The 23494-nt window shown below is 44.8% G+C and overlaps 1 protein-coding gene across 2 annotated transcripts in view; it reads right to left on the bottom strand.

The window, feature by feature from the left end:
* TAF1B (TATA-box binding protein associated factor, RNA polymerase I subunit B) overlaps window positions 1-669 on the bottom strand; it is a 46001-nt gene extending 45332 nt beyond the window's left edge. The window contains exon 1 of one of the 2 annotated variants that reach the window (XM_021390477.1): window positions 399-669. In XM_021390477.1, the coding sequence (XP_021246152.1) occupies window positions 399-416 (18 nt within the window). In that variant the 5' untranslated portion in view covers window positions 417-669. The remainder of the gene's footprint in view (window positions 1-398) is intronic. The other variant, XM_021390476.1, reaches the window with a different exon arrangement.

Below are 23494 nucleotides of genomic sequence, written 5' to 3'. Positions count from 1 at the left end.
GAAGTGACAATGAATCTCCAGAATAGTGCAGAAAAACGTGGAAGAAGCCTGCACAATGCAGGGAGAGCCATGCCCAGGAGAAAGGGGGACTGGGCGGGGAAATCCGAGGGCGAAGGAGAGAAGAGAGAAACGCACAGAAAAAGCAGGAAAAGGAACGCTGCTATAGCCCCACGCGCGGGCCGGGCAGCTCCACGCACAGGCCGGGCCGTAGCCCCGCCACCGGGCCGGGAGCGCTGCCAGGGCCTCACCCGCCCCAGCGCCGGAGCCCCGAGCGCCGTCGGCCGCCCGCAGCCCGCCCCCCGCCCGCAGCCACCGAACGCCCCGCGGGGCAGCGCCGCCCACGCGGCCGCGTTCCGGCCCAGCGAAACCGGCCGCTCCCGGAGCCTCCTGCCCCGCACCGCGTCCTCCTCGTCCATGCCGCTGATCGCCGGGCAGCCGCTCCGTGGGGCCCACCATGGCAACCGCACCGAGCGCCCGCGCTGCCGACCGGCCCGGAAACGGCAGCCCTGGCGCTTGCGTTCCGGCCCTGCTCGGCGGCCTCGGGCGGTCTCTCGGGGGCTGCGGTCCCCACTGCCCGTCAGTGCTGTCACCGGTTGGGCCCCTCATCTCCGGCCGTGCCGGGCGTCCCGGCCCCACGTGCCCCCGCCGCGGGGAGCTCGAAGGCTCCGGCACGGCCTCGGCGCCCCGCGCTTCTTTGGGGGGTGATGGGAACCACGTGGCTTGGGGAAGGCTCACTGCCGTGCTGGGGGAGCACGCGGCCCCCGAGGGGAGGGCGGGCCATAGGGCTTCTTCACTGTGGGGGCGTGGGGGCTTCAGAATCACAGATCGCTAAGGTTGGAAAAGACCACTAAGATCGTCTAGTCAATGTGGCATCCCTCGGTGCCACATCGCCACATGCAGGAGCACCTCCATGGATGGTGACTCCGCCACCTCCCTGGGCAGCCTGTACCAATGCATCACCACTCTTTCTGACAATAAATGTTTCCTAATACCCAGCCTCACTTCTGAGAGAACATGTGGAGCTTCACAAAGGGGACATGGGTGTTTTATTCTGGGGGAGACATGGGAGCTTCACTGAGGGGCCGTGGAGGCTTCACCTCTGAAGGGATGGTGCACTTCCCCAGTGCAGTGCCCTGGGGACCAGAGGGGATGTGTGCCCCTCCACCACCATATCTCTTTGCTGAGCATCCTCAGATCGCTCTGGCCATGCCCATGCCTCACCTGACACCCTGCCAAAGCTGTTTGGGGGGTAGTATTGCTGCCTTCACAAAAGGAGAGCAGAACTCATTTAACTATGTAAAGCACGAATGAGGGAAACTATGATCTGAAATTCGCTTTCAGTTAAAAAAGAAAACACCAAACCTCCAGATCTTGATGTAGGTCTCTAATTTCTGCTACACTAATAATGATGTCTAAACACTGAGATCTGTTATTGCAATGAATTTGCCCACAGAATTGGAGAACAGGTTTAAGTTTAGGCCCCTTAAAAAAAAAAAAAAAATAGTCCACAGAGTGAAAGCATGGGAAAAAATTAAAGCTAAAATATACATGGAAAGAGGTGAGGCTCCCTTGACAGCTGTGGTTACATTGATGTTGGAGGATATGTACAGAGCTGGAGGGGAACTGTTCATGTTCATGAAAAAAAGTTATTACTCATACCAACTGTGATCTTTTTTTCAGTGTGGGATGAACATTTGTAACACCCATTAGAGAGAATTATGCATATAATTCCTGACATGGTAAAAAGGTGATTGTCAGCCTCACAGAAATGCGGCTAATACTCTGATGAAACAGATCCTACTTGTTATATTAATTTCCATATTTTTTGGTTGCAAAAATACAGTTCTGGGAAAGCAAGACCATTCCGTGTGATGAAGTTTGATCTTTGAGTTTCTAAGATGAAATACTATCTTGAAAAAAATCAGAGCAGCTCTGTATATGGTAAACCAGGAAGAGCTGTATCCTGGTGAGAAGATGCAGCCTTGCTCCTGCTAGGAGCTGGGCTTGGGTTTGGCATCACCCTGTGAGCAGGCCGCTCCATGGATTTAACTCAGCTGAAGAACTCGCTTAAATTAAGCATGGAATGACTGCTTTGATGAGGCAGGGCCTCAGTGGTCGGACTTCTGCTTTCTAATTACACCTAGGCAAAACAAGGTCGAAGGAAGCATAGTCACAGAACTCTGCTAATTCGTCAAAACCAGAACACTTCATTTTCAATGGTAGCAGCTGAAGAGAAGGAACAAAAGAAGTTTGAGGGACTGCATGGGGACCAATATTAGTGTAATTCTGAGCATACTAGTGTGACAGGACAACAAAGTTTCTGAGTGGGCAGGCACTGGTTCTGTGCTTTTGGACAAGCTACTCAGCTTTTCTGTGCTGCGTTTTCCATGCAGGTGAGGTAAAGATATGAAAAGCTACCAAACTTCAGACAAAAAGTTTTACATAGACTAGAGTTGATGGTTCTAGTCATGTATTCAGGCTTCATATGAACGCAAAGGTTCCATTAGTATTTCTTAAGACCATCAACTAACTAGTGCAGACTAGTAATCTGGTAGCAAAAATTCAAAGCGTAATAGGGGTAGCAAGTCTTATATCTATTTCTTAAATTTTTTTTTTTTTTTGAGATGACATGCTTAAAACCGGTTTTTCAGCATGTAAAATTATGTGTAACCTTTGTCCCTAATTACAAGTTACCCAAGCATACAGATAGGCATATGATAATTTCAAAGCCAGGAGACAGACTGTCTTCCTGCTTCAGCTCACTTTTCTAATTAAGATCATTATGCATAGTAGTCAGATTGATTCAAGGCTTAGATAAATAATATGTCCTGTTGTTTCCATTGAATTGAATTTTTAATGAACTGTGTTCCACTGCTGATACCACATTTCTGGCTCTCGAGTGCAGACTTTCTGTATGTGAAAGCACAAAAACTACATCTTGAACTGAAAGACATGTCCTTTGGCCTATCCTTCAGGATATTGCTTATGAAATTTTATTGGCTCCGGGGTAAGAACTTCCACATCAGAGATTCTCCCAAGAGTCCTGTATAGACTTTACTCATTGTCAGACACCTTCTACAAAGAGCTGGAACACAAAGACAACCTCAGCTGCTCTAAAGATTGTAAAGATTAACACCAAGCACATCTACCAGATTCCAGTTTACAGCAGTTATACATTGTTATTAGCACCGACAGTTTGATTTTTGTACCTTCAAAAAATAAAACAGACAGAAAACATACGGAAATCATGAAAACAAGACAGAGGTGCTTTTATCTGAGCCATATGGTCTAACCAGTCTCTAAAAGTGATCACAGTATAGAAAGGGTCAAGGGGAAAAAACTGTGCCAAGCAGAAGTGCAGCGGGGACAAAGCTGTGGGGAGAGCAATTGTGCAAGAAGCAAACACAGGAATGGACAAAGGTGGGAACACTGATGGAGCATAGGGGTTGCAGGCAGCCTGGCAGGGAGGATAACCAGGGAGGGGATTGAGCTGAGTGGAGCTTTGAAGGAAGCGACAAGAAGAATGAATTTAACATTACTGCTTGGGCACACCCAGAATTGCCTTGTGATATTTAGTGTTTGTGGTATAGCTTCAGCTTTCAAATGTTTTTTAAATGTGTTTCTAGCCCTGATGTGGAAGGCCTGAAAATGTGACCCAAACAACAGAAAGTATGTAACATTTTTTTTTCAGAGAGTACTCAGGCTTTCTTGTGCTGTGCTTGGAATGTGAGCAGCATGAAGTTGAATTTTTGACTGGTGAAAGCAGCAATACTACTAACATAAGTGAAGGCAGACATATCCAGTCATGCGCTGAGTATGGAGTTCTACCTACTCAGATGTACTGCAGCCCAGCCTGTCTCAAAGGGTTACTTTGTAGGGCCATAGGTTTGCTCCAGCTTTATATGTGACCCCACACCAAGGAGAGCTGATGTTCATCTGTGATCATCAAACAATCTGCATTGGAGATGTACACCTTAGGGAAGGGCCTCATGTTCGGATGAGCTGATCTAAGGAGCAAAGCCCTTCAGGTTCAGCCTCCTCATGTGATCGAAGCCATGCTAAATTGTGGTCAGCTGTGAAGTTAGCTGTGTGGTCTGCCCTGGGAATTCCAGAGTCCTGGCTGGAAGGGAATAAAGACCTCATTGTGGGTCTCAGCCTTCAAAGGCAGGTTCTCTTCCCTGAGAAGCACCAACCTGCCTTCTTTCTGAACATACAAGCAGAGATTTCATCCCCCCAAGTACTTGGTGACTATGTTCATCTCATTCTACAGAGCAACGGAGCAGGGATAGGTCACTTCTAGGAAAGTGATCTTAGCAGCCAGAAAGGAACAGAGCAGGCAGTGAGTGTTTGAATGTTCCATTGCACATTGCAGGCATGTACAATGCCTTTGTTTTCTCCTTTTTCAGATTTTGTTAAACAGCTAACATGAAACATTCCCGCAAGTTATAATACATGTAACTGTATTAGAATTTGCATTGTTTCCAGCTTTACTGAAAGAAGAATATGCAACATGCTAAAGGAAATCTTGCTTTCCACTGTATCACTGTGCACCCGTAGAGCCCTGACAATTGTTCACAGATGCAGTTCATCTACAAACACAGTGGCAATTTCAAAGTAATCGAGAGCCACCTTGTGGAGCTGGGACTCACAAAGGGGCTCTGAATAACACTGTTGGAAACAGCTGCTCGCGGTGAGGAATCCAAACCCAGCAGGATGCTGGAGGCTGCTAATCAAGTAAGCATGCACAACTGCACATATGCAATAAATGCGCATTGCATCACACCTCTCCTCTGCTGATTAACGCTGGACAGCAAAGAAATGCACGTGACCAGTGGGAAGCAGGAATGTAAGAGATGGAGAAGTGCAGAAAGCAGCAGAACCAGGGAAGCAAATTAATGTGTCTATTATATTCTGCAAAGCCATAGTGGGGTTGGGAGTTTTTTTTTTATGTTGTTAGTGGGGCATACTTCACCATGTCATTAATTCAGTCCTCAAAAGTGCTGATAAGTTTTCTCTATCATTCTCTATAGATATCTGTTGCGTGCGTATTTTCTCCAGCATTCAGCTGTTAACATCAAAAATTATGACTGTCTGGGCTCAAAACCTACCACGTACAACATAATGTATAGCAAAGATGGAATCACTGGTGGACATAATCCATAACTAGAAAAAATCACTGGTATTGTTCCTGCAGAGAAATAATAAGCAGTCTTGGCACAGGGTTTGCATTAGGGCCTGTGAAGCATTTCTTTTACCTTTTCTCTTCCATCTTTTACAGAATAGAATCACCAAGGTTGGAAAAGACCTCTAAGATCATGCAGTCCAACCGTCCACCTATCACTGATATTCTCCACTAAACCGTGTTCCTCAGTGCAACATCTAAGTGTTTCTCCTACACCTCCACGGTTGGTGACTCCCACAGCTCCCTGGGCATCCCGTTCCAGCTCCTGACCACTCTTTCGGAGAAGAAATTTTTTCTAGTATCCAACCTGATGCAACAGAAACTTTATCATCGGCACATAATGTCATGAGATGACGTCTTAAGTGCAAATTTAAAAAAAATCTTACTAAATATCTAGAGAAAATCAGACAAAAAAGAAGGAACTATGATGCTCAAGTCATTCTCCAGGTGCCAGAGAAGCCACTGCTGAGGTAAGTGGGAGTGATGGTGATCAGCTAGTGATCAGCCTGGTTACTCAGTCACGACACAGCAGAGTTTCAGAGCAAGACCTGCATACTAAGCAGACTGACATGCTTTTACCCATCTTCCAGTGATTTATGTTTCAGCTCCAGAAGATTTTTTAATTAGTTACACACTAGTGGAGCTCCAAGTTAAATTACATTTCAGAAGAGATACCACATTCAAAGTCGTTGTTAACCAAACAATCATTAATATTCCACAACATGCTACAAAGCCAACAGCATGAGAAAGCTACCTGAGAAGTCATTCTTCTCGGGCCTAGCCTTAGCAGACAAGCCCAACACAATCTCTGTGATTAACAGAGTTTAGTTTTCCTTCTTTTTCAAGCATTGTTTTGCCAAACAGAAGGTATCTTTTGGTATCCTTAATGGTCACTTCAGACTAGTTTAAATTTAATCATATAAGATGTTATGTGGTAGCATGAGAAAATTTGTAAAAAAACACTGATCGAAGCTATGGCAAGGACCCAACAGCTTGTATTCTGGTTTGAAAAAGTAGAAATCTCAAAAAAGACCTGCACCTTTTCCTATGATACTTCATTCCATTGTGCTTCCAAGAGGCCAACATGCATGGACCCACAAAGCACTGGGAGCAGGTTTTCAGTGTTTGTCCAAAACAACATGATACTTAATTCTACATTAGAATACACTGAGGTGAAGGACAGCCAAATCTAGAAGAAACAGAAGCCAGCAGAATACAAACTCCTGTTTTCAGAATGCTCCCAAGCTTTGGACTCAAATCTGGACTTCCCAAGCTTCCTCTGCCAAAAAGAAAACACAGCAGAGTTCATGAGAATCCAGAAGAACTGGTAGGATCACCTTCCCCTCGATGCAGCACTCTTCAATGCTGACAAGCCTGTTCAAGGTGACAAAGGTTTGGTAGATGTCCTTCTGACCTACACGTGGTCCTGGAAAAGTAAATGTACCTTAAAACTAAAAAAAAAAAAAAAAAAAAAAACCACAAAGCTCTGTCAATTTTCTATTCCTCACCTTTATATGCAGCCTTTATAAGATTTTTTACTGTATGTGCTTATGCAGGGTTGCAGAGTTTAAAATGAGAATGTAAAAGTACATAGTTTTTGCTCTAACTACAAAAAAAAAAACCAACACTGAAAAATTCAATAAAGTTTCTAGGAACCCATGAAGTTAATGGATGATTTTTTAAAGAGAAGAGCTATAAAAAGCAGTTATGACGGCTATTATTACAAAAATGAAAACATAATAAAATAGAGGCATAGTTTTGCTTTGGCTTATGATCTCATTCCCCCAATGGCTTTTGCTCTTCTTTTCTCACCATCTGTTTTTTCTGTCCTTTCTGAAGAAAGAAAAGATCACCATTGCTATTCATAGCTTGATTAAGCCTGTAAATTGCAGTGTACCATGGGACACAGACAGCTTCACACCAGCCTGGGGAGAGCTTGTGACTATATTACGCTTCAGCAAGGTTCAGTGGTGTCTTGAGCTCATCTGCACACTGGGGTATTTGTGGTGGGGATGGTTATTAAATTCATTATGGCAAGGGGACAGAGCCGTGATGGTTCCTCTTTCCCTTACCCCTGCACAATATTCTTAAACCTGTAGGTAGCAGGGAAAAGCTTTGCACCTGCAGTGCAAATCTTTGGTTCAGGTGTCAATTCTACAAGCACAGCAGACGTGCAGAAAGGCTCTGACCAGGGCTGAGATGTAACTGAGACTCCGTGAGGATTCGTTTTAGTACAGTGAAATCAAGCCCAGTCCTGTTTCATTGGTATGGCTCCGGCTTTGGGGAACACATTTTGCAGTGACAAAGGGATTGAGCATTATAATCAGAAGAAAAACACCGAAACGAATTTTTAAGTGATTCTGTGCAATAAGGATGACAAGAGGAGAATTAGGGATGAGTCACACTTTTTTTCGGTTTATTGATACACTTCATCTTAAGACTCTATTTTTAACAGCACTATCTCTAGCTGAGAACAATGATTTAACTGTGATTGAAAATTGTCCACCTGGTGGTCTTTTAAAGCCATTGAAAGTATTCATTGTGATCTTCTGCTAGTTGTTTTCCTGGTTTTAAATATAAAACTATTTGGTTGTTCATTAAAGTATAAACTTTAAGATCCCATACAGAACCCTTTAGGGACAGTGGAAAATTTTTCACTCATTTCAGAGGATTTTGCATCATGCCCCTGGCCACTGACTTGGGCTGGGCGTGTGTGTGTATACTCTAGCAATTATCAGAGATGAATGTATTTAGCCTTAGCTCACCCTTGTGAAACTGAAGCATCCTTGTCACCACTCACAGGTGGATCTGTAGATCCATGTACCACGAGTTCCCTTAGTCAGATCAGTGCGTAATCCCACAGCACATCCTTCTGGAGTGATAGCTTACTATTGCATCAAGGATTTTTTTCCCTGTTCTCTTTGTTGTTTATTCATTTTTCTCTCCTTCTTTACTCCTGGTTCATTAAAAATTTCTAAGTAATGGATTTTCTTAATGTCTCAATTTCTTGTGTTGTTCACTGGAACAGGTTGCCCAAGGAGATTGTGGATGCCCTGTCCCTGGAGGCATTCAAGGCAAGGCTGGATGTGGCTCTGGGCAGCCCGGTCTAGTGGTTGGCAATCTTGTGCTCAGCAGGGGAGTTGAAACTAGATGATCATTATGGTCCTTTTCAACCCAGACCATTCTATGATTCTGATTCTATGATTCTGCACACGGGTTAACGGAAAACATTTCATGTTGGCTACAGAGGCTTATAAATGGTGAGTTCCATGGCATATGGAGACCTCCTGGGATCCTACCCTCATCGTGAGGAAAAGCCAGCACGTACCTGTGTAACAGAGTCACCTCCATGCAGCAGTCTGGTCACACTCTGAAGGTTCTGAGGGAAATCGTGTGGCCTCACAGACTAAGAGCTTGGGGCTTGATTTCACCTAGGGATTTTTGTTTGGTTTGGTTTGGTTTTTTGATGGTAGCTGAATAGATGCATATTTTCTCATGTGAAAATTATGTATGGTAAAAATGTCACATGCCCAAATTCCTGGTTCCTTCCCAATACTTATTCCATTTTTCTCATTTTAGCCATGCAAGTAAGATGCTACAAGCTAATTCAAGAGTATATTCAAGTTAGTGAAGGGATAATTTAATTAATCCTAAAGATTGTAAAATCCTAATGTACTCTAAGTGTACTTCACAATTGTCGGAAAGGAAGAAAAGGGAGCTCTTACATTCAGGCTAGGAATCTTGTTTTCATCTTATCCATGTCTGTATGACAAGGGCAAGCAATCTCAGACAAAGGCGTAAACAGCATCCACCCATCCCCAGCATTGCTCACACCATTTAGGCAATTTACAACAGTAAACAAAGATAAGGGATCTGCACAGAAGCAGCTTTAGGTGACCACAAATGGATACCGCTGTTTAATTCTGCCCTCTCTCACCTAAACAAGTTTGTTTTCTCAGCACTGTTTATTTGTACTAGGGAGTGCTAGGAAGAAAATTCCATCCTCCTCCAGATTACCTGCTTCAATGTTGTGAAAATTCAGTATTTCCCCAGCCTAAGAATATATTCCTCCTACAGACACACTGTATTTTGTGGTCTTGCCTACATTTAGTTGATGGGTTGTTTTTTTCATTGTAGCTCATAGCATTTTACTGGGACTGGAGCTGGTCTCCAAAGTGAGAGAAGCCCTACAAAGTTCAACTCAGATGAGCAAACCCATCTGATCAGCATTTCCGTCTCAGGAGGTGGAGAAGCGGGGAGAGAAGATAAGGCAGAGGTAGATATGTGAGGATTTGAATAAATGAGTTGGGCAGTGGTGGCAGGGGAATGGTTTTCCCTTTGTTATACATTTTCTGATACTAAAAAAAGGAAGCGATGACAGAAGCTTAAGGAGAACTCTTGTGTGATGTGTGTCTTTTCAAAATCCACAATGAAAAAATCTTCAAACTAAAATGTTGAAAAGGGCATACACTTCAACCTGTCAAAAAGTCAAACCTGCCCAACCAGTGAAGGTGAAACAAGGGAGCCCATGGCATTCTCCCCACTTTGAGGCTACACACAGACCCCGAGCAGGCAGAGGGGTGCACCTGGGGATGGATGTGGAGAGGAGGGCTGCTGCAAGTGCTGGGAATAGGAATGGGAAATGTATGTAGGATGAGAACTTCAGCATCAGAGACTACAGACAAGGAATTTTGGGGGTACCACAGTTCTGCCATACATACGTAGAGGGACAATAAGAAGTCTGAAATGCAAAGAGGCAGATCAAACACCACAGTTCCTTTTCCAAAGAAATGAGGCTGGTTTCCTGATGTTTAGGAGCTGGCACATGTGTTTGCAATTTTCAGGATGATAGTTCTTGGCATTTGGAATAGAACAGTTCACCTGGAAAGGACTTTCAAAGATGTCTGGTCCAATGACCTGCCATCCTTTGTGCTTTGGCAAGGTAGCAAGAAAGCATCTGTATTTGCTTCTCTTCTGCAGCCCCGTGCACCCCTGTGCCTGGCAAACAAAGGTCTGTGCACACAAGGTGAACATGTGAAACTGTTGAGGAATTAACATCTGAGGTGAAAATTACTTTCCACTCTTATTTACTCACAGATCAATGAGAAAAAAATAGTGTGCTGTTGATTAGTTAACTGGGTGATTTTTAAACTTGCAGGAAAGTTCTTTCAAGATTTAGTAATAAGGCATGTTAAAATAATCCATTTGCAAAGCCAGCCTAAAATAACTTTGAAACATAAGGTTGACAGCAACAGAAAATACTCCTATGTGACCCTTAGCTTTAAAAGAGTTAAGAAGGTGCTGGCAAAGACATAGATTACCTCTGCCCACACAGGAAAACATACCTGGCTGAGCAGCTCTGTAACTGCACACTGGGAAACAAAACAGTCTGGCTCAGAATTATCCTTGAGAAGGAAAAAGTGCACTCTGCTGGGCAGTAGAGAATCTCCAGCCTGGCAATCAGATCAGAGACCTACAGCTAGACCAAGGAGGTTGAACCCTGCAGTGTTGCATTTTCATCTCTCTTTGGACAAGGAGCAACCATTGAGGAAAAGCGTCGATCACACACAGACAAGTTATGGCTCTAGAAAGACATGGAAACTATGCTCCTGGGACTAGCACTCTCTGCCATCTGGGGAGATGGGCATGGAGGCTGTGTGTTGCCAGAGCTGCTCTGGAGCTGCTCCCTGGGTTTGCTGGGCACTTTCCAGACCAACACTGTTATGGACTCCCTGCTCCAAAGGCTTCATCATTTGGGAAGCTGAAGCAATATGTGAGGAGACGGGAGAAGCAAAATTAACTATTTATGTATATATGTATATTTAATAAGTAGTTGCAGTTCTTGCAGCTCTCAACCACAACTTCCTGAGAACATCTTGCATTAAGAAGTAGTACTTAGACAAGATCAGAAGGGGCTGATGCACAGCTTAAATGTTCTCCTAGCCTAGCTCGTAAAAGTGTCATGAACATCCTTCATCCCACTATAATCAGAAAGTGCAAACTGTTTTTTCTTAGTCTTCATCTGAGGCAAAAAGATACAGAAAATAATGTATTCTTCCTTTTTTTTTTCCCACTGTCAATTCATGAATCATGACATCAATGTCAGCTGAATTCCAGGGGTTATAGATTTCATTCAGTCCTGGTTGATCATCCCTCGAAGAGAATCATCACCTTGGAGGTGAGATTCTGAGCCTGAAGGTCTCTGGAGATACAGTCACGTTGGTCAGTACCTGGTGATCTGGCAGGAATCTGCCATTGTTGATGCACACACACCCAACCAGTTTAACGTTTCTGTCCACACTGCCTGTCCTCTACTGCTTCTCTCCTGGTCACTTTTATCAGTAGCTTTTAAACCCTAAACACATAAAATGAAGCATCTGAAGGAGACACTCGTTTAACTCTGGATTTTCACTATGCAACCCTTTGGGAACAGCTGATGACACTTTGGGAAACTTCCTCTTGTCTCTTGTCCTCTTTTCCCCAGTGTTGCTGTATGGAGAAAGCATCCATGGCTATAGGAAATGGTGACAGCCATCAGTGTCCCATTGCTGGGGAAACCCTGATGGTATATGTGGACGGCAGGAGGCCGACAAGGCAGGGAGCCATTCTGGCCAGCTGCACGCGATATTGGGTGGATTTAGGATCTCAGTTGCATGACTCTGTCCAAATTCACTTGTACTGCCTTGCTGCTTGGGTTTCTGCAGTGGAGGCACCAAACCTTGATGTTGTGAACAGCACTCCCTCTCAGAAAGAGCACCCCAGTCCTCCCATTTCAACTTGCCAGGATCTTCTGTAATACAGCCAGGCTCCTAATTTCAGTTATTTGGATCATATTTGGGTTAGATGCCAAACGCAGGCAGTGTCATAAACATACATACATACTTCCATAGGAGTAAGCTGCTGAAATAATACACATTTTTGCAAACCACTAAAAATTTCCTTTATGTAGCCATATATTATTGTTTCTAAAGCACAGGTATGGATATGCACTGTACATTTTAAATCAAGAGGAGCTTCGACATCTCTGAAGAGCAAAGACTAGCTTTCTATGCCATAGCATCAGTCTGATTTCACTGCTGTGTTGCACAGATGCTCATCTCATTATGTCACCTTCTGTTTCACGCAGATTTCCTTCCAGTACAATTTATGCTTCTGCGAATGTATATGCTTTATTGCTAAATTACAAATAAGTCAACATGGCCAAAACCCACAAACAGTGCAAAGTCATTTTCAAGCTTTCAACATAGCCATGCTTTGCTGAGGCCATGCAGCTGCACACAGCAGCTTCAGCCTGGAATGGAGCTCCAAGGCTGGCTGCTGGCCATCGGCTGCTGCAGGGCTGGAAACACAGCCTGGGCTTTTGGGCTCTGTATAAATAACAGCCATGGGAAGCTTGGTGCTGACACTGCTGAAGCAAAAGGCTGAGATCGGAGGGCTTGCTTAAAAAAGAAAATGGAGAAAAAGAAGTAATTCAGAGAACTGGAAGCAGCACAGCAGTATCTGCGTGTGTGCATCTACTCCTGGTTTCACCCCATCCCTACAAGCAAAATAAGAAGCATACATCATTCTTTCCATACAGAAAAAAAGACCCAGCCCCAGGACTAATGGTGGTGGGAGAATCTATGACCGAAGCATTGCAGCACGATGTAGAAACACACGTCCTGCTAAAATATTGACAGGGCTGATACACAGCGGCTTCTAGAGTCACTGCTGCTTGTGAGCCCACTCCATCTCACATGGCTCCAGCCTGCGGGCAGGTTGTGGCTGCTGTACCACGGCTCCCAGCTTGCCTACTTGCCTGGTGGTGGGAAATGGGTGAGCAACAAGGGAAAGCCATGGAAAAGCCAAGAGGTGTGAGAGATGGCAGATGCCAGTTCACATTCCTTAATTGCTGCATGGACACAGGCTCGTGCTGGAACGGCCAAGGTACAGCATGTACACAGTGGAAGGCATCTTGTTTTGGGTCTGTACGCTCAGCCACTTCTCTACAGGAGTGGCAGACTTGTTTATTGCTGGAAGCTGAATTACTGGGATGGATGAATTAGGGCTGACATTCACTTCCTAATGAATCAAGCCCTAATTTCCTATCATCTATAACACTCCCTTTGAAATACCAGAGTTTTAAAAATGCTTTACTTCTTTCTGTAATGGCACAAAAGAAGCATCTTGGAGTACTTGGCATTTACTAGCAGTAACTGTACATTACCTGCAAATTTTCAAATGGATTGTATAGAGTTGCAATCAGACATTCAACTCAAAAATCTGACCATGTCTCTTTACTTCTACAAGCCCTATCTTAGCAGAGAGACATATCCCTCATTCACAATAATGCCTTATTCATGTCATCACCTTTTGGCAGTATATGCATTTGTGAACAGCTGTTTCCAAGGGTCATGCACAGGAAGAATAAGATTTCATCAAAAATCTCTGACAAACACCCTGAGAGCTCACTGAGAATTGCAGCCTCTGCCAGTGAACCAACCTGAGGCATTCGTTTCACAAAGACAGGGTCACATATCCCACTAGTTTTATGGGGGTTTTTTTGCTCTCTATGTTTTAATAAAAAATATTTAAAAATAAAATTTTATGTTATGTATATACATTAACTATAGTATATATTTTATGAGGGCCGCTCCAAAAGTAATGCCTCCTATTATGTGATGTTGGCCTGCGAATTCAGAGGCAGATGTTGGTGGGATGGCAGCAGAGGTGGAACCTTCCCACTATCCCATTACATGTTGTTGCCGTGTGACAGATGGCAGCAGAGGGGCACTCTGACAGAATGGTATCTAACATGGAAGCGTGTATAAAGCAAAGGTGTGTCACCGAATTCCTCTGTGCAGAAAAAATGACACCTGCTGACATCCATTGCCACTTGTGAACATTTATGGAGACAAAGCAGCGGGTGTGAGCACAGTGAGGCAGTGGGTGGTGCGTTTCAGCGGAGTTGACAGCGTCAGTGGGTCACCTCTGCTGTTGCAGATTGTTATGAGTGTGTTCATCACTGGCAAAAATGCAGAGCTAATGGTGGTGACTATGTAGAAAAATAGTGTTTAGTAGCTGAGAATTTGCTCTTAAACAGTGTTATTGTGCTCATTGTATCTGTTGTAGTTTCCGCAGAAATAAATAGAAGGCACTACTTTCAGAGTGACATTTGCAGCCGCGATTTCAGTTTTCAGTTTTTTGGTGTATGAATAGCTCAGGGGCCTACTGGCGTGAAGGTAGATATCTAAATCATTGATTAATGCACCATGAGTGGAAATGTAATCCCCTACTGTCATCTTAACTTTTTCTGTATTTGAATCCCAATATTGCCTTCACATCAGTGTCCCATTAAACATAACATTGATTTATTGGTATAGTGCTATGGAGGCTCACTGTAGATAATTTATCACACATTTTAAATGTGGTGTTGTATCTTCTGCTTCAGCACAGAGCTATAAGCATCCATTTCTGCAACTTAATTGGCTTCCCAGAGTTCTCATCAGTCCAGGATTTCCACTTCTTCTTATTTCATTGTTTTGCTTTCAAAGTTTGGAAGTGTCAGGAGTTTTAATGCTTTCCAGCTTGCACACAGTTTTCCTGCTGCAGTCATCAAGGAGGGGCCACAGCACTTCTCCTAGGGCTTGGACAAATTCACTGACAGCAGGGATCTGGAGGACATATTTCCAACTGGTGCACAGAGAGATGAGCAAAGGCTGTTACTCTTGAATCTGGCCAGAGTTACAAAATGTTACTGCTGAGCAGATTTAATGGCCCCATTGTCAGCCCAGGAGCTCGATGCCATGCAGCTGCCGGCGGGCAGCAGGACACAGCATGCCCAGTATCCCATGGCTGGCCCTGGGGAGTGCTGTGGGAGTGTTTGGATGGCACAGCCCTGAAATCAATGCTTCACAGAATGATGGAATCACAGAAACATAGAATCACAGCATGGTTGGGTTGGAAGGGACCTCACAGCCCACCCACCTCAACCCCGTGCTGTTGCCCCCCACCAGCTCAGGCTGCCCAGGGCCCACCCAACCCAGCCTTGAGTGCCTCCAGGGATGGGGCACCCACAGCTCTCTGGGCAGCAGTGGCAGGGCCTAACCGCCCTCTGAGTGAAAAACTTCCTGGCCTTTCTGGCCAGCCCTTGTCTCCTGTGTGGATCTTTCTCCGCCAGCCATAACCAGACATGATACAACCTACGGAGCAGGGAACTGTGCTGCTTCAAAACGAGAGCTCTGAGAGGTGTAGCTGCACATTTATTTTGTAATTCTGAACATACAGCTTGTAAAACTGGCAGAGGAGCCCAGACAGAAAACTCTGTTCTGCTGGAACCAGTCTGGATTAACTCCAAACCAAGCGATAAAGCCAGGCTTGGAAAGGTGCTCTCTTCTCTTCTGCATGTCTTTGGGGATCTTTTCCTTTCTGGTCAACTTTCCCTGAACTTTCCCAGAATTGCCTTAAATGTGTTGTATGTATGACTGAAGGAACCACTTCAGTTTCAATAAATGTCATTCTCAAGGCTTTTTCTGGAATTTAGGTAGTTTATTTATTTCTTCAATGAACTGCTGCCTTTACCAACTGTTTGTCATCTCTCCCTCCCATATGAAATATATAAATACATTTCAGAGAAGGGACTCGTTTTATTTTTATTTTTGGCAACTGGTTGGAGACTGTTATTCCAGTAGCAACACAGAGCTGTGCTTGATGTGTTACAGCCTCTTCTAAGCACTGAGACTGCAGATGTAGAGATGTTGTTGGCTCAGCATACAGCATCACCACATATGGAAAGCATCAATGGCCACAAAATCTTCTTGATTTAGGAGGTGGGATTTGTTTCCTTTTTACTAAAGCTCTCCAATTTCCTGAGTGTCATACACTTGCTGCGATGAGCCCTGCTTTGCTTCTCACTGCAATGGAGGAATCCGTGGCAGGAGATTGAAACTGCTAGGTCAGTAGAAGGGTTTATCTGGTGGGATTGGCCAGGGCAAGTTGAGTGGTGCAGCATAAAGATACAGTTCCATTTACAGCTGGCGAATGTCTATCCCTTTCTCTGCTCTAGAGATTAATGCTTGAAATGACTAAAATTTTCCCTGGCTTTACACACTGCACAATCCTGATAATAGTACTGCATTAACATTATTTAGGACAAGTTTACATGTACAAATAATTGTTTAATTTCATTTTTGTCTTTAGCACGTTGGCTCGGTACCATGGACAAGAATACTTTTTCCTCCATGGATAATTCACAAACTCAGTGGCTCCCATCACTTTTTTGACCTTGAAGCTTCTGAACTTCTTGCCAAGAATTTGATTGGACAGCTCAAGAAATCTGCAAGATCCTATAATAAGAGATCTGTGCCAGAACCTGCAGCTTTTCACGGAATCACTGAGTGGTTGGGGTTAGATGGCCCTCTGGGTGCATCGGGCCCAGCCCTGCTCCAGCAGGGACACCCAGAGCAGGGTGCCCAGCACCACGTCCAGGGGCTTCTGGAGAGCTCCAAGGAGGAGACCTCACAGCTCTGGGCTGCCTGTGCTCCATCACCCACACGGCACAGAAGTGTTCCCGGGGCCCAGAGCAAACCTCCTGTGCTCCAGTTTGTGCCCATTGCCTCCTGTCCTGGCACTGGGCACCACTGATAGAGCCTGGCTCTGCTCTCTCTGTGCTCTCCTCTCAGGTATTTATGGGCATGGGATGGGATCCCCTAGAGCCTCCTCTTCCCCAGGCTGAGCAGTCCCAGCTCCCTTAGCACTTCCTCACAGGAGAATTGCATTCCAAAACACACTCCCCGACTTGAGGAGTGGAAGGGAAGGGGGATGAGGTCCAGCTCTGCCTGTCCCACTTGTTTTTTTCCACCTGAAGCATCATCTCCTGAGATGTGGAGGGTCTCCCATCTGGGGAAAGCAAGTCAAGGATTCCTGGTTACTTTTGGTGTCACTGGCTCTAGAGAGGTTTGTCAGAAGACTACCAGAGGCCTCAAAGTGGCTGCTGCACTTCTGCTGGGGTTTTCCTGTATGTAAAAGAGAAAGCTCTTCAAAAACTTCCCTTGAAATGTATAATATTAGGGAACCTAAGTATTTCCTAAGGAGACCGCTCTTCCTGCACTATGTAATATATTGGCTGTAGCTGACGTGAAAAGCCAAGACCCGCTGTCGAACCAAAGGTGTAAAGATCTGAGTTGCTCTGAGAATCAAACGGTCCTAAAAAAAGCTCTGCAAATCTTTAATAGTACGGCTACATCAACTACTAACATTCAGATTTCCTACAGAATATCTAATAAGAGTACTCTATAGATAAGTGCAGCGTATATATTTGTGTGCCATCAAATGCTGCAAGTTAGCTGAGATCATTGCCCCAGAAGCGTTGTTCTGCCTCTGTGCATGCATCAAGGTTAAAAGCTGCCATGCAAGGTGGCTGTTTGGGAAGCACAGCTATAAAAAACTCCTTGGATCTATGGAGGACAGTATGTTTAGTGCACGAAAATAAATGCTCATGTAAAACTGATTGGGGAAAAATTTAAATAGGATAATTACAGTTATAAATCTACTGGAACAGTGGGATGTGAAGAGCGTGGTTTGATTAGATGATTTGCAAGTTGATTAGTGATCCTTATCTTTCCCCCCAGTGTCTAATTGTCCCCGTTGGTCTCACCGGGCCTGATGAGTATGGCAGAATCCATCCCCTCATCACACGGTGTGCACACAGGTACTCACAGAGGAAACCCTATTGCCACAGCCAGAATTCATACTTCCCAGAGCGTTCCCTGCATGGCACACTCACCCTGCCAGGGGGTGTGCCCCACCTTTTCCTACAACCTGAACTCACCCCACAGCACCCAGTGAAAGCAGGGGCCCTGTTGCTTGGGGGAGAGGTTGGCGGCACCCCAACTTTGCATCCTCTTTCCCTTGGTTGATTGCTTCTCTCTGAGAAAGCTACATAGAGAGTGGATTCCTTCCATACTCTGGAGTAATTTCCACCCTGCCTGTCAACAGCAGCAAAGCCAATGGTCAGGGGAATGGCTGCTTCTGTACTTAGGCATGAAGACCTGCGCTGCATGCAGAGTGTGTGCTCACCTAAACAGGCAGATGGATAGCTCCCTATAGTCACTGCAGGCACAAGAAAATGCAGTGTTTCCTTTCAGTTTTCTGACCGAGCATGGGAGGTGCAAGCACCCCACCCAGGAGCCAGGTGATGCTGCTGAAGCACATTGTGTCTCCTAGCAACAGTCTGGGTGAGAAATGCAGCACTGCAGTGCACAGAGCAGAAAAAATAAACCAAAATCAAGAGGAGAAATAGCCTTTTGCTGGAATTTCATGTCAGCATCTTGCATTTTTTGCAAGCCATAAGCAGGACAATACCTCCAGAGATGACTCCCTGGGGCACCTGGGACACTATCTGCATTGTGTGTCCAAGTGTGGACTTCCAGCTGAGAGCAGCACCTCAGGCTTTGCCATCCAGCAATCCAGTGGGCTCACAGGTTGTACACACAGCCCTGAATGTTGCATCCTCTGGTGATGTAGCTGCAAGAGTCAGCAGAGCAGAGGCAGCTATTGCTGCTGTGAATCAGCACAGTGATGCCTGGTGAGCGTTGCTGTAGGAAGGCCTCTGCCCACAGCAGCACTTTGCTGTAGCTGAGCTCACCACACGCAGCAGTTTCAAAAGGCAGGCTGCAAAAGCATTCAAAGGCAGAGCTGAGACACCTTGTCCTTTCTGAAATAATTGAAACTTGAGGTGTCTGACTTTCATAGCTGTGCTTTCCTCCCACAAACTGCTTCAAGCAGAAGTCAGCGGCACCGCAGGACAAAATGGGGTGTGGAGCAGGGCTTTCATACCACGGACTTGAACTTAAGTTTAAGGTAAGTTTCTTACACAGGTCATTCTTCTCTGTTAAAATGGGAAGTCACGGTGCCCTCTTTCTCCCCACTCACTGCAAAGGAAGCCTAAGGTTGGAAACACCAGAACTGCCTTTTACGTCACCATAGCTCCCTGCCTTAAAGGGAAAGTATCTTCTCAGGCCTTTTGTCTATCAACAGATTAATTCCAAGCTCATAGAAAAGCCAATTTGTTTTATATACATGACCCTATCCTACAAGTCAGTGGTATCCTGGGCTCCATCAGAAGAGGGGTGGCCAGCAGGGACAGGGAGGTGATTTTCCCTCTCTACTCTGCCCTCTTGAGGCCCCATCTGGAGTACTGCGTCCAAGTGTGGGGCCCCCAGTACAAGAAAGACAGTGAGCTGTTGGAGAGGGTCCAGAGAAGGACCACAAAGATGATCAGAGGGCTGGAGCACCTCCCCTACGAAGACAGGCTGAGGGAGCTGGGCTTGTTCAGCCTGGGGAAGAGAAAACTGCGAGGAGATCTTATAGCGGCCTTCCAGTATTTAAAAGGGGATTATAAATAGGAGGGGAATTGAGTTTTTACAAGGGTAGACAGTGATAGAACAAGGGGGAATGGTTTTAAGCTGAAGAAGGGAACGTTTAGATTGGGTATCAGAGGGAAGTTCTTTACTATGAGAGTGGTGAGGTGCTGGAACAGGCTGCCCAGAGAGGTTGTGGATGCCCCGTCCCTGGAGGTGTTCAAGGCCAGGTTGGATGGGGCCCTGAGCAGCCTGGTCTAGTACCAGATCTGGAGGTTGGTGGCCCTGCCTGTGGCATGGGGTTTGGAACCTGATGGTCCTTGGGGTCCCTTCCACCCCAAGCCATTCTATGAAGTCCATCTTTTTCTTCTTCTCGAGGTCCTCAAAGTTTCTCAGGTTTTCTGAACTGTGTTCTAATTTTTCTGTCCTTATCAGTGATAAATGCCATTAATATGGGCATACTTTTATGTTAATCTCACTAACAAAAATAGTTGATTCCAAGATCAGCTCTCTAGTAGCTGCCAAAATTGCCTTTTTCTACACCATTATTTATCAGCCATTTCCATTTTAGCCAATTCTTCACCCGCCATGGATATATCCTCATATAATGAACAGTTTCCAAAGTGACATCATGTGAAATGTTTTAATGAAAACAAAATAAGAAAAAGTTAGGGGATTTTCCTTCTAAGAATCAATTAAGCTTATCAGAGAAAGATATTGGGTTAGTGTTATGTGACCTGCCTTTGGTCAGACTGTGCTAAGCGATGCTTTTTGCCTGCCTCTGCTGACAGTTGAAATCAAACCAATTGTGTGTAGCTAGATCAGAATTTTCACACTTTCTGAAATACAGAAACTACTCTTGTTCTTCTCCCATTGTGCGTTCCTGAGTTAATGCACCTACTACATGAACGACGTAGACTTGGCCAGTTCATGTTCTGGTTCTTTCAGGGTTTGGATAGAGATGAGGATGTCCTCTCTATCTGAAAAGCTCTTTGATACCTGTTTCTGCTTCAGATGCTCACTTGTTCCATGAGCCATGCTGTCTTTGCCCCACGTGTCATCGCACTTATTGAAAACTAAAGCAGAGATTTCATTTAGTTTTTGGCCCATGCCTAGGTTATCTTTAATCCTCACCCAATCTGCAGAGCAGCCTCAAATTCTTCTTTTTTTTCTTCTATTTATTTATATGGCTAAAGAACATTTTACAACGTGTTTTTAATTTCCTTTGCTAGGTCTAACACAGCTCAGCTTTTGGCAGTTCTCACTTTCTCCCCACACTTTCTGACCTGCAAGATGTAATTTTCCACGTTAATAAGCTCCTTTTTTTTCCATTCCAGGCCCAGTGCTTACTCCTCATATCCTTCTCAAGGTGGATTGTCATCAGCTAGGTCTGGAGTTCTTCTCTGTGAGCTTTTTCTCCTTTCTGAAATGCAAACTTGAAATACATTTTTATGTCTTTGACTTCAGGGATCTTCTCTACAGTCTAGTTCCCAGCCTCATCAGTTCTGCTGGATTTGATGTCTTGAAATTGAAAAAAGCCAAACATGAAAACCCAGAAGAACACACAGCACGGACGTGTTTATATTTCCATTCACTTTAATCAAAATCCACTATGATCTGCTTGATCAAGGCTCTATTTTCTGCAGCCACCTCTTCCCTAACACCCTCAGTATCTTTAAATTAGCACTACCTCCAGCCGGCTCAGTACATGTCTTGTTAGAAAATTCTGTCAGTGGTCCAGACCTAGTGACATCTGTGATCTTGCACCAATTGTACCCTCAGCTTTATTACTAATACTGTTTTTTTCTGACCTGTGTGTAGGAACAAGAGGTCTCTCATTGGTCCCACTGCCTGCCTAGCAATATTGCAGTGTGTCTTCATTCCAGAGCCTGTATTCTGGTTGGAGAGGCCATGCCACCAGGTGCCTGTCGACTCCTGTATACCCACACCAACACTTTTGGCTCCAGCACCCCACTGCAAAGACTCACATGGTGTCCATGCTGCAGGAACTCGACCTCATTGAGCTCCCAAGTGAGTACAGTAATTTCACTGCCTTGTGCTTGCCTAGTTGCCCATAGAATCATGGAAGCATTAAGAATAGAAAAGACCTCTAAGATCGTCTAGTTCAACCATCAACCCATCACCACCACGCCCACTAGTGCCATAGCCTTGTGTTTTCTCTTTGCTTTCCAGATTCCTCTCTTTGTTAGCTGTTTTTTCTTCTTCACCACTTCTTGCATTTTGCTTTCCCAACATTTAACCTGAGGCGAGGTAACTTGAGTCTTTTCCAATTTTAACTCCAGCAGTTTTGCACTCCGTATACAAATGCAGCTCAACCGCTGAAGACAATTTTCCCCCTGCAAAAGCTTTCCAGCAGCTGAATGTGCAGAAACCATCCTTCCTAGCTCTGCCTTTGAGCTATCTGTTGCCTTTGTTAGCTCAACGTGCTTTCTCCCTTTCCTTGATAGGAACGTGGAGACACTAACTACAGATCACTACAGCCCCGAGGCAGAACCATAGAATCACAGAGTGGTTGGGTTGGAAGGGACCTCACAGCCCACGCACCCAAACCCTGCCATGGGCTGTCTACCTCCCACCAGCTCAGACTGCCCAGGGTCCACCCAACCCAGCCTTGTGCACCTGTGGGGATGGGGCACTCACAGCTCTCTGGACAACAGTGCCAGGGCCTCACTGCCCTCTGCTTCATGCTTTGTGACTTCCCAGAAAACACTGCAGACTGATGGCTTTTCCTGCCTTCTCTCCTAGAATAAGGAGATCTTAAAGACTGTCTGCAAATAATTTTCAGCAGAGAAGTGAACAAACAAAAACAGGATTCAGAAAAAAAGACACAAGTTAAAACCAATCTCTAACTATTACCGTATTAATGTTTTCTTCTGCACTTCTGAAGCTCTGTACATGCAATCCCATGCCACTACTTTGCAGCAGCCCCAACTTGCTGCCTGATGTGCTGCGCCAGAGGAGCTGTTCCCTTGTTCGGTTGTTAGCGTGACACGCACTCCTAAACTGTTACAGGGATGAAACTTACACTTTTAATGTCTGCTTTAAATGCTATGTGCTTCATTAAATATAAATTCAGAAATGAGGAAGTTGCTCTAAGTTAGCATAAGTTGTCAAATATTTAAGATGATAGAATCAATACTCTCTGCCTTCCCAAGTTTCATATTAAACAATAAAAAATATTAAGTGAACAGTTTGTAGTACAGTTTCCTACACAATGCTTTCCAAGAGTCAGCATTTAATGCCTTCTTTGAGGCATGTGCATTGATTTAATATGTATGCTTTGCCTAAGAACATGAATAAGTCATTCCTTTTAATGTTCTCATTTGCATGTTTAATTTGTGTATGGGAGCCGGTGGAAACGCACTAAAAGGCTTATGCCACTTTATTCACTTTGTTCTGAAAATTGGTGCGTGCAGCACGGGCTGGAGAGCAATGGTCGGGGGCAGAGGGCTGATGGGAAAGGAGGTCATAATTTACTCACACTGTGCACCTACTGGACAAGTGGCCAAATCCATGGGGATTTCTATTTTCTAAGTCATCAGAATGGGATTTAAAACAGTGTCAACATTATCAGAAGCAGCTTCTGTACAAACATAAGTTAATTAAGTACATTTCTTGAGTTGCATAGCTCCTGGCCCTGCTGAAGGGATGGCTGTGCAGCTTCCATTGGAGTTAAGAGGCATGACAGCAGCCATGGAGGCAGAGCTTTGGTCAACATTTTGACTTCCAGTAACAAGATCGTGATGTTTTTTCCAGTTGTCTGGAAGTGCCTTTCTGCAGAACTTCAGGATTTCTTTAAAAAACAGTTGAAGCCTCAGAATTTCTGTAGCAATGTCTGCAGAACATTTCATAGCTGGTATTTCTGAACAAACCTACTACAGCAGCCTGTGTCAGGAGAAGGATATCACAGAACCACAGAATCGTTTGAGTCAGAAGGGATCCTTAAATGCCA

The sequence above is a fragment of the Numida meleagris genome, chromosome 3 (genome assembly GCF_002078875.1).
Source record: "Numida meleagris isolate 19003 breed g44 Domestic line chromosome 3, NumMel1.0, whole genome shotgun sequence".
Taxonomy (NCBI): Eukaryota; Metazoa; Chordata; class Aves; order Galliformes; family Numididae; genus Numida; species Numida meleagris.
Note: the sequence above shows the minus strand (reverse complement) of the source record. Positions and strands in the feature narration are given on the sequence as shown.